General features: G+C 36.8%; 1 protein-coding gene across 3 annotated transcripts; it reads left to right on the forward strand.

Annotated features, from left to right (window-relative positions):
* Nucleotides 1-3,067: 3,067 nt before the first annotated feature.
* Nucleotides 3,068-11,687, forward strand: LOC130010363 (uncharacterized). Of its 3 annotated transcripts, none has more exons than XM_056103064.1 (7): nucleotides 3,068-3,196; nucleotides 4,397-4,705; nucleotides 5,803-5,919; nucleotides 7,172-7,474; nucleotides 8,216-8,578; nucleotides 9,133-9,264; nucleotides 10,280-11,687. In XM_056103064.1, the coding sequence occupies exons 1-7, from the start codon at nucleotides 3,133-3,135 to the stop codon at nucleotides 10,405-10,407; spliced, it is 1,416 nt and encodes a 471-aa protein (XP_055959039.1). In that variant the 5' UTR covers nucleotides 3,068-3,132; the 3' UTR covers nucleotides 10,408-11,687. The 3 variants fall into 3 exon arrangements, with proteins under 3 accessions (XP_055959039.1, XP_055959040.1, XP_050416747.2); XM_056103065.1 differs by having other exon boundaries at nucleotides 8,216-8,564; nucleotides 9,131-9,264; XM_050560790.2 differs by lacking the exon at nucleotides 8,216-8,578.
* Nucleotides 11,688-13,563: the final 1,876 nt, after the last annotated feature.

The following is a 13,563-nucleotide window of genomic DNA, read 5'->3' on the forward strand; positions in this document are numbered from 1 at the left end:
TCCCTGATTATGTCTGTCTACTACATCGTTAACACTGTTCATCACGTGCATTTTGCATACCGATAGTCTTTTGGCCAATCACGCTATTTTACCGAGATTTTGCCTTATAGTTTGGATTCAGCTATGGCGGGTGTGGCGCCAGGCAGGGTAAGCTTACTCTTCCGTACACCTGTTACCACTGTTTGTCGTGTATTTTGTACACGGTGAACAGTCCATATGCTGATTACACTATTTTGCCTTATTACACTATTTTGCCTATACCGTTTTTTAGGACTTCGAATTTTGTCTTAATGGTTTGGATTGTTCGTACTTGGTTTTACTTTATTGATTCTATTTTTTTTTCTTCCAAGGACGGATACGTTAAGGTTGGCACAAGATCCACTAAGACCCAATTCTGAGGCTAAGTTCTGATTAATGTAAGAGTCCGTAGAACACTCATCTAATAAAGCGTTTGCTTGAATAGTACGATTTCTGTTCCGTACGATTACAGGTAATATCCTCATGGCTACTCTATCACAATCACTGTTCATATTTGCATGAGTTCGACTGTTATGACAAGATTCATTTTGACTTCTAGGATCAGGTAAGCTGCGATCATTACTACGTGCACCACTTGTATTCGGCTCATTTCGTTCTAGGTGATAGTATCCCCCGCCATGCTGATGATGGGTTCGCGGGCAACCATCTATACCACACTGTTGAACATGTCTGCAATTCTTACCATGATGAGATAAACTTAGGCAGCGAAAACATAAATTATTGTCCTTAGCAATTCTCCATCTCTGATATACAGATACTGATTTAAATTTAGAACAATCTGCGATTCAATGATATTCTCCTCATAAAGGACACTTTAAATTAAAACTCGAATTTGTATTATTTGTAGCGAATGTTCGAAATCTTCGGTCTGGTGGATCAAATCTACTTTTATTATGCGAAGGTGCTTTTGGGGAACAGAAACCTTCTGCTTCTTCTTGGGGTTCAATACGATATCTCACTTCTGACGATAACCATAAATGTAAAGTAACTAAATTCTCTTCTTTCTTTTCTGACGCTGACCATCTCTTGAAGTGTGCTATGTTAACTGGAGATAACTTTGATTTGGCTACACTATAAAACATGGAATTTTCTTCAAATTCCTTCGTACGACCTGCCTCTTTAAGCGATATTATCTAAAGTTCCAAAATATCTGTAAATTGTTCGACACTCTTTAAATCATTGAACAAGATTGGCTTCATTTGTCTAACTGCATCAAGATGTAATAAAACCATTCGCCTTTTACCACCATATTTTTCATCTAATCTTCTTTTTGCTGAAGTATATCCCAAAGTAGTCGCAGGAAATCCCTCTATGGCCTTAAGAGCCTCTCCATCCAAATATTGGCGTAACTGCAACATTTTATAACCATCAGAGCAATTTAACCTATCTATGCATTGGTCGAAGGTATCTTTGAACAAAGGATATTCTTTTTTATTTCCCATGAACTTGGGAATGGCGACTCTTTGTAATTGATGGTGCATATCTCTTTCGATTTCATATTTTGGTGGATTTACCGAAGGATTAAGGGAATTTGAAACGTTGTTCTGGTCGATTTCTGTAATTGGAGGAGTAGATTGACTATTTGGAGTTGTCTCCCTTTGACCTAATTCTACCGGACTGGGCCCTTCATTGCGATTGTTTACTTTCAACAACGATAAATATTCACTAATTTGATCTAATTCGGTTTCATATTTATCTGAATCGATATCACACAAGGATTCTAAGACGTCCATTACCTGTTCTTGACATGACAATAAGGGGTACTCGATTCTCAGTCCGGAACGTCCCGAATTGACAGAATTGCAATCAAGTGATAAGGAATTCAGTCCTGTCACAGTTCTGCCAGTCCCGACAGCCGAGGTGGTGTGAGTAGAATCGTGACGTATTTTAAGTAACACATATGTTTTAGCTGCCATGATTGGTTGAGATATTTTTAATGCAGTCGGCACATGCGTTGTACTCCGAAATACTGCTTTTCACTCGATTGACACTATTTTCGGAATTGAGAGAATTTAATTCCGGAACGTTCAATCGAGTATCCCCTAAGTAACTTAGTGCACTGCGAAGTTCATGTTTGTTTATATCGTCTTTACACGAAAATAAAGCAGTTAGGTTAATACGCGACCTAGTCAGCTGGGCCTTTAAATTTCTTTTCTTTTTTAACAACTTTTTAAGTCTTAACTCACATCCATTTTGATTACTCGTCTCACCTTCTTGGCTGGCTTGATCGATGACTGTTTCTCTGTTAGTGACACCGGGCCTCGTTTCCGATTCCGACATTTTTCTTCATCGACTTGTTTGAACACTTACTTGACTTTGACGAATTCTACGATGTATAACAGGCCGTACAACTACGCTCTGCTACCAAAAATGTTCGAGACGATGTTTATTGCAGAGTTTCACGAACATTTAAACGATGTACAATATAAATATTTCAGTTCGATGGTTCAATCTAAAAGACAAATTCTCCCACATGGCATTTTTTTACACGTCACTAAACCCACAGAGTTAGTTCCCTTAGACCCTTAAAAACATACAGTCCACCGTGAATGCGAACACACGGTTCCGAACACTAGTGTAGTAAAGACAAGTAATTTTGAACTATAAAAAAATGAAACGAAATAGGATCTGTGTTTTAATCAGATTGTTAATCGCTTAGCGTTAGTCACAAATCTTCCTCGTTCTCAAATAAGTATATAGCAGATATGACAGACGGTGTGAGTTCTGCCGAATACTACCCCCTCCCCCACTCTCTTTTATAGTGGGAGAGAGAAATGGGGTTTAACGTCCACTCGACACAAACTAGGTCATTTCGGGACTAACACATGGTTCAATATTATTTCAATAATTCGCTTGCACGTAGGGGTATTTAGCAGTGGGGGGAAACCTGTATTTATTTTCCAGTGATATAATTTGTCTGAACGTGACGTGTCTGTTTCCTGTATCGTGAATAAGGATATGAATTATAATATCTCGATGGACAGTCGTCTATATATATATATATATATATATATATAAATATAAATATATATATCATGTACCAGGATGGAAGTTGTATAAACTATAATATAATCATTTAATAGTTCATACATCATGGCCAGGCGTCTATATGTTATAATATTTGTGTCAATTTTCAAATTGTCTCAATGTCAAATAGGTATGTATTATTTGCTTTACTTGGTATAAAGGGTTGTTTGTCAATGTACTGACGGTATGTATTATTTGATTTACTTACCTTGGTATATGAAGGGTTGTTTGTCAACCCGTCTCCATGAGCCCGGTTGGTGTAGAACTGTGGGAATTAGAATCGCATCTCACTTTCATTTGATGACCACTGTGAGAACAACACAGTCCACGTTTCATCCAGAGCACGGTTCGGTTTCACTTACCTACCTCATCGATGGTAGTAGTAGTATTTGGTTACCGTGGAATATACAAGATTGAATTTCCTTTATTTTTGCACGAAAAAATGTGACACTATATCCTGTCCGCATTATATCCCTTAGCGCATGTTGGCTAGTCGTACAGCTAGGAGCGCCGGATGATGTCTTCCTAGGGAACCCCCAATGATGTCTTCGCCCTAGCCTCTAAGCCTAGGAACTCCGTGTAATGTCTTATCGTAACGTATATTTTTTTAACGCCTCGAGATAAATGGTGACAGGGACATCGCATTAACGTCAGAGGACTTCATTTAACAGCCCATTTGTTTAACCACTTCAATATATGAAACAGGCCTGAAATAACCACAAAATAACCAGTAAAATATCCAAAAAAAAACGAGCGAATTTTCTTGAACTGCATTTTGAGTTTGAGAAGTAGACATCTTATTAAAACATCGGCCCACACAATGGTCAGTAAAACATCGACCCACACAATGGTCAGTAAAAGTTCCAAATCCCCCCCCCCCACCTGTTCGTACGCCTATAGTTTGAACCGCTGGATACTTTGCTTTAATCAATGGGTTTTAGATATATATTGTTTTCATATACTAACAAATACAATGGGGCATATATATATATATATATATATCAATGACATTATTTATGAATAGTTCCAAGACGGACGAAAAGTACTTTAAAATGTTAAAATGTTATTAAACCAGTGTTGAAATCAGTTTGTGTCGGCTAACCTTTTTTTTGTCTTTTCATCATTTACCGTAGTGCAGCTTAGTTGCTAATAAATTTGTTTCACGGTAAATGATGAAAAGATAAAAAAAAAAAAAAAAAAAAGGTATGCCGATACAAACTGATTTCAACACTGGTTTAATAACATTTTAACATTTTAAAGTACTTTTCGTCCGTCTTGGGACTATTCATAAATAATGTCATTATATATATTAGTTGATTTTAATTTTCAGTACCTGTTACAGACCTGTCTATCAACTTTACATCAAACACCCGTAAACTTATCAACAATACACTACAGATTGAAAATGGTTCAGTTTTACTGATAGGTTGTCAAGCCAATAATGACGCCTCGCCAGCACCAGACATTAGTTTGCATTATAGCAAAAATGATGTTGATATACTTAATCGTACAACAGGTCATTATCTGGAGACATCTTTAACTGTTACCATGGAGATGGATGGATCAACATTGTACTGTAAAGCTAATAATAATGAACGCGTTGAACGAAGATCAACCTATATAAAGATGCAAGTATCAGGTAAGTTTCTTGTGCTCGTTTATCAAGATCTACACTAATGGGGTTTTTTTTATTTTTTTATTTTTTCCTATTTTATTATTTTTATTATTTTTTTTATTTTTTTTTGGTAACGGTGCTCTTCTGAGATACACCGTTTTTTTTTTATTCAAACCGCCAGTGGCGGGTTCACTCATTCTCACGGCCTTGGTTCAGTCTGTTTCACAGAGGTTCGTTCGTATGGTTTTACTTCGCCTTCTACCTTGTGTGATATCGCAAAGGTATTGTGAAAGGCTTTTTTCTGTATTAGGTAAGTGACCTTTGTAAGTTTGTATCTATGACGTCACATCACGTGACGTCCATCATTGGCTCTATGGCGGGTGCATTGTTTACATAAGACGTTGTTGCGTTCATGGCGCCTTTTACTCATTCTATATACCCATTTACACTAAACAGGAAATATTTTTTTATCCAGATATACTTCAAATACCTTTATTTATTTTTTCTAGAACTTCAAAAAAATGTTTTAGAACTTAATTTGCCGCACTAATATTATCCCACTCAATGATTGTAGCGGCCCAGCGAATATTCACTGCTGATCAGTGTGACCTTGCTGGCGAGCTGTTTTTGGGGAGCTTTGTCTCAGTCTATTTACGTGCAGTCCGTCTTCTGATTCCCCGATAAACCTATTTTGTTTAATAATTGCTGATTTTTCAAGTTGATGCACGCTAGGCGGTTAATTACGATACAATCTTGGCCCCGATGTGCATGGATATCTTCGTGAAACCCGTAGAAAGTAATGTGAATTTTATTCATCACTGTAACGTAGTATATGCCAGGGCCGTCTTAACAGGGTTATAGACAATCCCCCCCCCCCCCACACACACACACACACGGGTAAACCAGTGCACTGGGTAGATGGGTGGGCTTGGGCTGCCTACAGAAAGAATTGCACTGAGGGTCTTATCTACACGACTCACAGTAATAAACACGTATGGTCGATAAAATTAAATAAGTTTCAGGAAGTATATTGAAGTTGCTGGTGACTGAAGCGGGTGCTTGGTCTGTATCATCAAGTCCTGGCATCAATTTAATTTTATAAATTTAATTTGATATTGTAGTTGGATCATGTCAAGGCAGATGTGGTAGTAAATTAGATCGCAGTAAATCATGTCAATGTAATACACGCTGTAAAAGATTTAAAGACTGCTGTGATGATTATGACTCATTATGTAGTGGTAAGAACTTTAAATACTTTCAGTGATTGATAACAATTATTTTCCCCGCATTACATCAATACCTTGACTAAGTTCTATACAGAGCATTTTCTGCCCAGGGTAAGCAGAGTGATAAGCAATTTGATTTGTTGTCAAGACTTTGGAGCTCGACAACTTTGATTCTAATTGAGTGATAGTGGTGAAACTTGTGTATAGTTTTATTGTATCAATACCTTAACAAAGTTCGATGCTGGGCATTTTCTGCTTAGACAAAGTAGATACTTCAATCGGATTGGTTGAGAGTTTGGATGCAATAACTCCCCTTCTAATTGAGGTAGATTGTTCAAACTTGGCGTAGGTGTCTATTAGGTGCATGCCTTGCCAATCGTCGATCATGTGCACTTTCCACTATGGCTAAGCAGAGATAATCAGTGATTGGTTGCGACTTGGTTCTTACTGGGTTGAGTGATGAAACTCCGAGTACAGTTTCATCATATCAATACCTTGACTAAGTTCGATGAAAAGAATTCCCTGCTTAGACTAAGTAGCGATAAGCAATTTGATTGGTCGAGACTTTGGAACATAACATTTAGGTAGAATGTTTAAACTTGATTTAGGTGTCCATTAGGTGAATATCTTGACTGAGTTCAATGATTAATATTTCCCGCTAAAGCTAAGTAGAGCTAAGTAATTTCATTGATCGATGATTCTATCTGATAGAGAGTGATAAAACTTAGTGTATAGTTACCGGATAGTTCAAAACCTTGACTGAGTTGCCCGTGAACATGTTATGCTTAGACTGAGTATAGATAATCAGTTTGATTGCCCAATACTTTTGAAAAAGAAAAATGTAAAATTTATTAATATGTGTCATCTATTTATTAGGTGATTTCAGCGGGGGACATCAGCCTAACTGTTGTCTTGTAAAAATTAATTAATTTAAGGTGTTGTCAATTTATCATCCGTGTTATGTAAATCTCGATAAATAACAAAACTAAATTTGGTAGTTATTTTATAGTTCGCTTATGACGGTTAATGTACATTCTGAACACATTCTTGGTGTGACACAATATGAATAAAAATATATCAAATAACGATTAGATGGATTGAGTGACAATCAAAATTAATTACATACACAAATGAATTGAGGTTTAACGTCCCTCTGTTCTACATCGATCGGATTGTGTGCTAAGAAGGAAATTTTACCCGGATAGGAGTTGTATTCCAATTGTACAAGGGACCAACGCTATTCTGTTATTCGTTTTTATTTAAGATCCGACAACAATGACAACAATGTCATTACACGTGAATAACGTCACTGACAATAAAATAATTCTACAATGTAAAGTAGATGGTCGACCGAATAACTACATATTTTCACCATGGAAACATTACTTGGATGGCGTATTGATACGAGAGGTCGAAGGTTATCTGGAGAATGGAGATAATTCTATCTACTACCTCAACATCTCAACTCAGTTATATAAAAACAGAGGAGTTTATGTTTGTACCGGAAGTTATAGCAGAAATGGACAGATTTATTCTTATACAGCTTTTACGACGATTTCCGTTACAGGTTAAACATTTTAATTTCATAGTCTTCTCTTTAGACGATCAGGGGCGGGGGCGTTGTTTCGATTCTCCACTTGCACGTGACAGGGAGTAGGATCGTGTGTTCAATCCCGTGGGTTTTCCTCCGGTTTCTTAACCTACAATCAAGCGAATTATTGAAATACATGTGAACCATGTGTTAGTCCCGAAATTACCTAGTTTGTGTCGAATAGACGTAAACCCCATCTAGCCTTTACAAAATATAGTGATCCAGGACATATTCATAATATATAAGAATATTACATTTTAGGAATGGTTATCCAGACAACAAAAGTTAAAAATGACACCTTTTGTGCTGCTTATTGACGTTGTAATGATATCATATGCGCGCTGTATCATAAGTTCTGTCATTGAGTCAACCTGCGTGGTTTCGAATCCCCGGTTATACGTGACAAGGAGTAAGGTCGTATGTCCAACCTCGTGGGTTTTCTCCGGGTCCTTCGGTTTCCTCCCACTGCTAAAGACCCCTAAGCGCTGCAAATTATTGAAATAAAATTGAACCATGTGTTAGTCCCGAAATTACCTATCTCTCACTCTCGCATATGTTGTCAATACAAACAATTCTAACAACATAATTACCTAACTTTTTTAGTTCTATTTAAGGCCTAACTTAGTGTTCTTGTGGGTTTTGTTAGGTTTATAAAGGCGTCAAATATAGAAATATATAGCCTAACACTTCTTGTTGTAGAGACCTATTATGTTTCAGCTCCATCCAAGTTCTATAAAAATGACCTTGAAACAATGAACGAGACTGTCAGAGCAGGATCCGATTATAACATAAGTAAAATATTTATCACTGGAAGCAACAGTAACATCACGTGGTTTAAAGACAACACTAGGCTAGAACTATCCAGTCGTATTGGTATTAGAAGATTAGAAGTTAATATTCCTCACGACTACAACCAAACTGTGTTAATACCATACAGTCGAACATTGATAACAATTACACCTGTACAGGTATCTGATGAAGGATGGTATCAATGTTTCATATGTAACCATGACGACTGTAGTAATTCATCCTTTCATCTTTTAGTTGAAGATAAAGATCAGGTTAAAGATGCGGATAAAGGTAATTTTAAAACTCCATCTAAACTTAAAATTACGAGACTACCTTGATTTGGCAAATTTATTTGATTTCCCGTTGTGAATTGTCTTGTGGCAATGTGTGTTAAATTGAAAAGTTTACCTATACCGATATATTCATTTTCCATTATCTATTTTTGAACTGTTATAGAACGAATGTCCAGCTCTTTAGCTAAATTGATTTGGTTTAAAAATAAGATTGTCGAATTGTTTTGATCTCTGACAATCTGTAAAAAAAACATTACGTCTATATAAAACCAGTAAACGAATATAAAAATCACCCTGGTTATAGTTATACACATTGTAATCAAGCTAAACAAATAATAGGGGGGGGGGGTCATAAGGTCTTTCAATTCACCGGTTGTACGTGACAAGGTGTTGGGATTTCTCTGGGTCCTCCGCCCCCCCCCCACCTATTGCTAAAGACCACTACTTGCAAGCGAATAATTGAAATTAAATTGAATCATATGTTAGTCCTGAAATGACCTAGTATGTGTCGAGTGAACCTTGGAACAAATTTCTCTGTCTTGTAATTTTCAGATTCTCCTAACAACGGGAAACAGGATAATATATCTGTATTTATTGGTGCTGGTGTAGCGGCTCATTTGATTATCATCATCGTCATCATCGTTATTGTATTAGTTGTTAAAAAACGTCGACGTAAACCAAAAGGTAAGATTTTGTAATAGAAATAAAATCGTCGGTCTATAATTGAACACATAGAAATGGGAATTATTTATATAGAAATTCGCCTATGTTGTGTACTGGGAAAGGAGCATACTCTACATGTGTACTATACAACTGATTGGGACAGTCTATGGGATAGAATGGTAACCATAGTAATGGTTATTTATGTTTATAGTAATTTGTAAACATAATATAAACACAAGATTGGAAGAATTCCGCTACTTCATTTTAACAGACACTAGTCAGTTGCACACATATATATATATATATATATATATATATATATAGACATCATTATGACTTTGGATGGAAAAATCTATATTCTAATTACATTTACATATTTGCCAAGATCTTTCGGCCTTATGGTGTCTTCAGAGCTATGTACAAAAGTCAATTTCTCTCATAGCACACTGCCTGGCGTATGTCCGTCATTTTACTTCATTTCATATACTTGGGACGATGATCATCGTGTTCTTGTCGAAACGTTCCAGTCCCATGTAAGATTTAGATAAAGAACTGGCCTTTCTTGCTATAGTAGTTCAAAAATAGTTCGTGCTTTTACAATAAACCAGTGATTGTTTCCCATAAAACTGCGTTCTGTTAATGTGTTTCCCAATCGATAAATGCCACTTAAAGATTATCAAAAATAGATATTGAAAAAGATTTGATTAAGATTACTTTATTCTGAGCGAAGTTATGGCTGTTTGAAGATATAGCGTAGATCGTTGATTACCATAGCAACAGTACTTATTTTACAACTTGTCAGAACCCAAATGCTAATGATAAACGGGTTAGGAATGATAATTTCCCAGTTATCACTGTCAAGTTACACCTGTGATGCTGGCAAATATATTTGGACTAAAAAGTAATATTCTGTCGCTGCCCTGGCAAGATTATCCGATGAGTTCAAGTGTTTTTTGATATAGATATAATCATAGTTGTTGTGTTGACTTGTTTAGATTATGTTTTAATCAAGATCATTTTGTTTAATTTACTAAAGATGGTTCCTCGAAACAAGAGATGGAAATAATGGAGAATCATCTATATATAAGCGCTGATTATGATGCTTCACAGAATCAGGCTGATGGAAACGGAGTGAAGACGACACGAAACCAGAAATGGAAATAATGGAGAATCATTTGTATATTAGTGCTGATTATGATACTGCACATACTTAGAATGTTTTAAACGAAGTCATGATGCGTTATGTAAAGCAATGTACCTATACATATATATATATACAAATGCAATTTATTTCGGAAATTGATGAGACATTGTCTGTATAAAATATCTCATGTTAGCTTTTAGTATATGATATTTTAGCTTTTTGTATATGATATGTTAGGTTTTAGTATATGGTATTTTAGCTTTTACAATATGATATTTTAGCTTTTAGTATATGATATTTGTGCTATACATATATTATATTAGCTATTATTACATGATATTTTATATTTTGCTATATCAGGTTTTAAACATTTTCAATTACTGATTTTATTTCATATAGAATTGTTTTATTAAGTATTATTACCCCAGAATGAGATAAACACTACCTGTTTCGATTTCAGACGGGTGGTTATTGTGAAACAGGCACAATAGGAGTTTGAACATTTCACTCATTGTCGATTTCATTTCAATTAAAGTATATCTTGTTGATTTAATAGTTTTAAATTATTGTTGTTTGTATTTCATATGATATTAAATAATGTATAATTCACATAAAGCCATAAAGTTGGCAAATCAGAAGCATTCTTTCCCCTTAATCATAATATTCTTCATCTATCACGAAATGACGAGAGAGAGAGAGAGAGAGAGAGGGAGAGAGAGAGAGAGAGAGAGCGAGATGGGTTTAACGTCTACTCGACACAAACTAGGTCATTTCGGGACTAACATATGGTTTTAATTTTATTTCAAAAATACGCTTGCGCTTAGGGGTCTTTAACAGTGGGAGGAAACCGGAGGACCCGGAGAAAACCCACGAGGGTTGTCACGCTAGTTGACTCAATGACAGACCTTATGATATAACGCGCACGTGCTAACCATCCAACCCCCCGCCCCCCGAAATGACTGGAATACGTCTTACTAAAATATTAACATTCTTAATGACACTAATAGTAATTCACTACATGCAAGCAAATCATTGATGTAAATTAAGCAATTGATGTAGTGGTAAGAACGGCCAGTTAATCATATTAATAATTATTTATTTATTGAAAGTATTGTCCTCGTCATAAAGTACTTACCTTCAAAATTACTATGTAAAATATAGATTCTTGAAAAAATCAGGAAATGAAGAGTCATGTGAAGGAAATTTATATAATCTTTTAGCTTGTTTTTGTATCATATCCTTTGTTATTGTTATCTTATATTTTGTTATTTTATGAATAAATATTGCTTAAGACACTTGAAATAAAATGTGCTTTACGGCGCAGATTCCGTCACGGGCGGCAGGAAGTGGTCAAATCGCTAGCTGTTGAAGCACAAAATAATTATTACAGATAAAACTCTTTGTTGCGTAAACCGAAGAAGACATTAGAATCAACTTCATTTAATTACATCAATTTGTGGTGTTTAATAAAACAGATATTATATTAGAACTGAAATTGGGCTTAACGTTCTACTACTCTGTTCCGACTAGGCGGCTGGAGACGGGCATACGCCATACGGTCTGCTACGTGGGAAATTTTGTCCGGATATCAGCACTACGGCCTACTCTTATATCGAATTTCAACTGCCAAGGGATCTTTTACGTACATAACAAACCTCGGGTTTGCGTCCCATCCGAACGAATATACGTTGTCTCTTGCCAGGTCCTCTGTCCTGCATCACTGACAAGGGGAAGGCACGTAGGTAAATCCCGGTGAACCTTCTCGGCCCACGCAGGGATTGAAAACGGGACATCCAGGTTAGCAAGTCAACCTCTTACTCACTGAGCCACCGTACCACCACCACCACACACACACATTATATTATGAAGGGGGGTGTTTAGTAAACAGAAAATAGACATTACATTAGGTTATATAACCACCCCTACTCCCACTGCTGGAACTAATCTTACCAACCAAACTAATAGTTGTGTCTCAGTCATGGTCAACATCAATATTGCCCCTATAAATTATACTAAACTCAAGCTGCCTGTCTACAGTTTACTCCGCTTGAAAACAGACACTGGGCTGGTTTACCGACATTTTAATTCCTACATCGACGAACTTAGTCGAAAACACTAAGTATTCTTCGAGAATTTTGAGATGTATTCATTCTGCTTCCATTTAGTGGAATTGAAAAGGGTTTATTTAGTCTCTGTGTGTATGCCAGATGTGAAACTGAGACAACTGCATTATTAAACAATATAGTAATTTTTGGAAATGGCTGCCATTTAGGGAAGAGATTTATTCTCAAAGTATGAAGTAGATGAATCTCTGTGTGGAGAATGTCTTTAACTCCCACTCCATGTCAGAATGTCTTTAACTCCCACTCCATGTCAGAATGTGTTTAACTCCCACTCCATGTCAGAATGTCTTTAACTCCCACTCCATGTCAGAAATTGTGGATTTGCCAATTGATAAGCAGGCCTGTAACTGGGGGGGGGGGGGGGGGGGCGCAGGCGAATTCCTTGTGAAAAAATTGTCGACCATAAAAACAATAGATAAACATTGTCCGTCAATTTTACAGCACTCCCTGAGAACACGTCTCGCCCCCACCCCTCTCGTTGCTCTGAGCTAGTTACGTTCCTGTTGTTAAGTGTTTAGTAAATGATCAATTGAGTGTGTTTAATATTACGATATTAATATGGAGAAAGGGAGAGAAATGGGGTTTAACGTCCACTCGACACAAACTAGGTCATTTTATTTCAATAATACGCTTGCGCGTAGGGGGTCTTTAGCAGTGGGAGGAAACCGGAGGACCCGGAGAAAACCCACGGGGTTGGACAGGCGACCCTACTCCTTGTCACGTACAACCGGGGATTCGAAACCACGCCAGTTGACATAATGACAGCTCGTATGATACAGCACGCACTCGCTAACATTCAACAACCCCCCCCCCCCACACCCCGCAAAATAGGACGTTAAACCCCATTTTATTTACAAGGTGTGTTATCGTACCACGAGATTTCGTCTTCTTGTAGTTCAGCTGATTACATTTACTGAGTACCTGAATAAACCAAGCCAGTATTGCGCGATTAAACGGTTTCTATGACACTACGAGAGAGGAATGGTCGAATAGTTAACGCGTTCGCGTGAAATCACAAGGTCTGTCATAGGAGTAGGGTCGCCAGTCCAACCT

Source organism: Patella vulgata, chromosome 8 (assembly GCF_932274485.2).
Source record: "Patella vulgata chromosome 8, xgPatVulg1.2, whole genome shotgun sequence".
Taxonomy (NCBI): Eukaryota; Metazoa; Mollusca; class Gastropoda; family Patellidae; genus Patella; species Patella vulgata.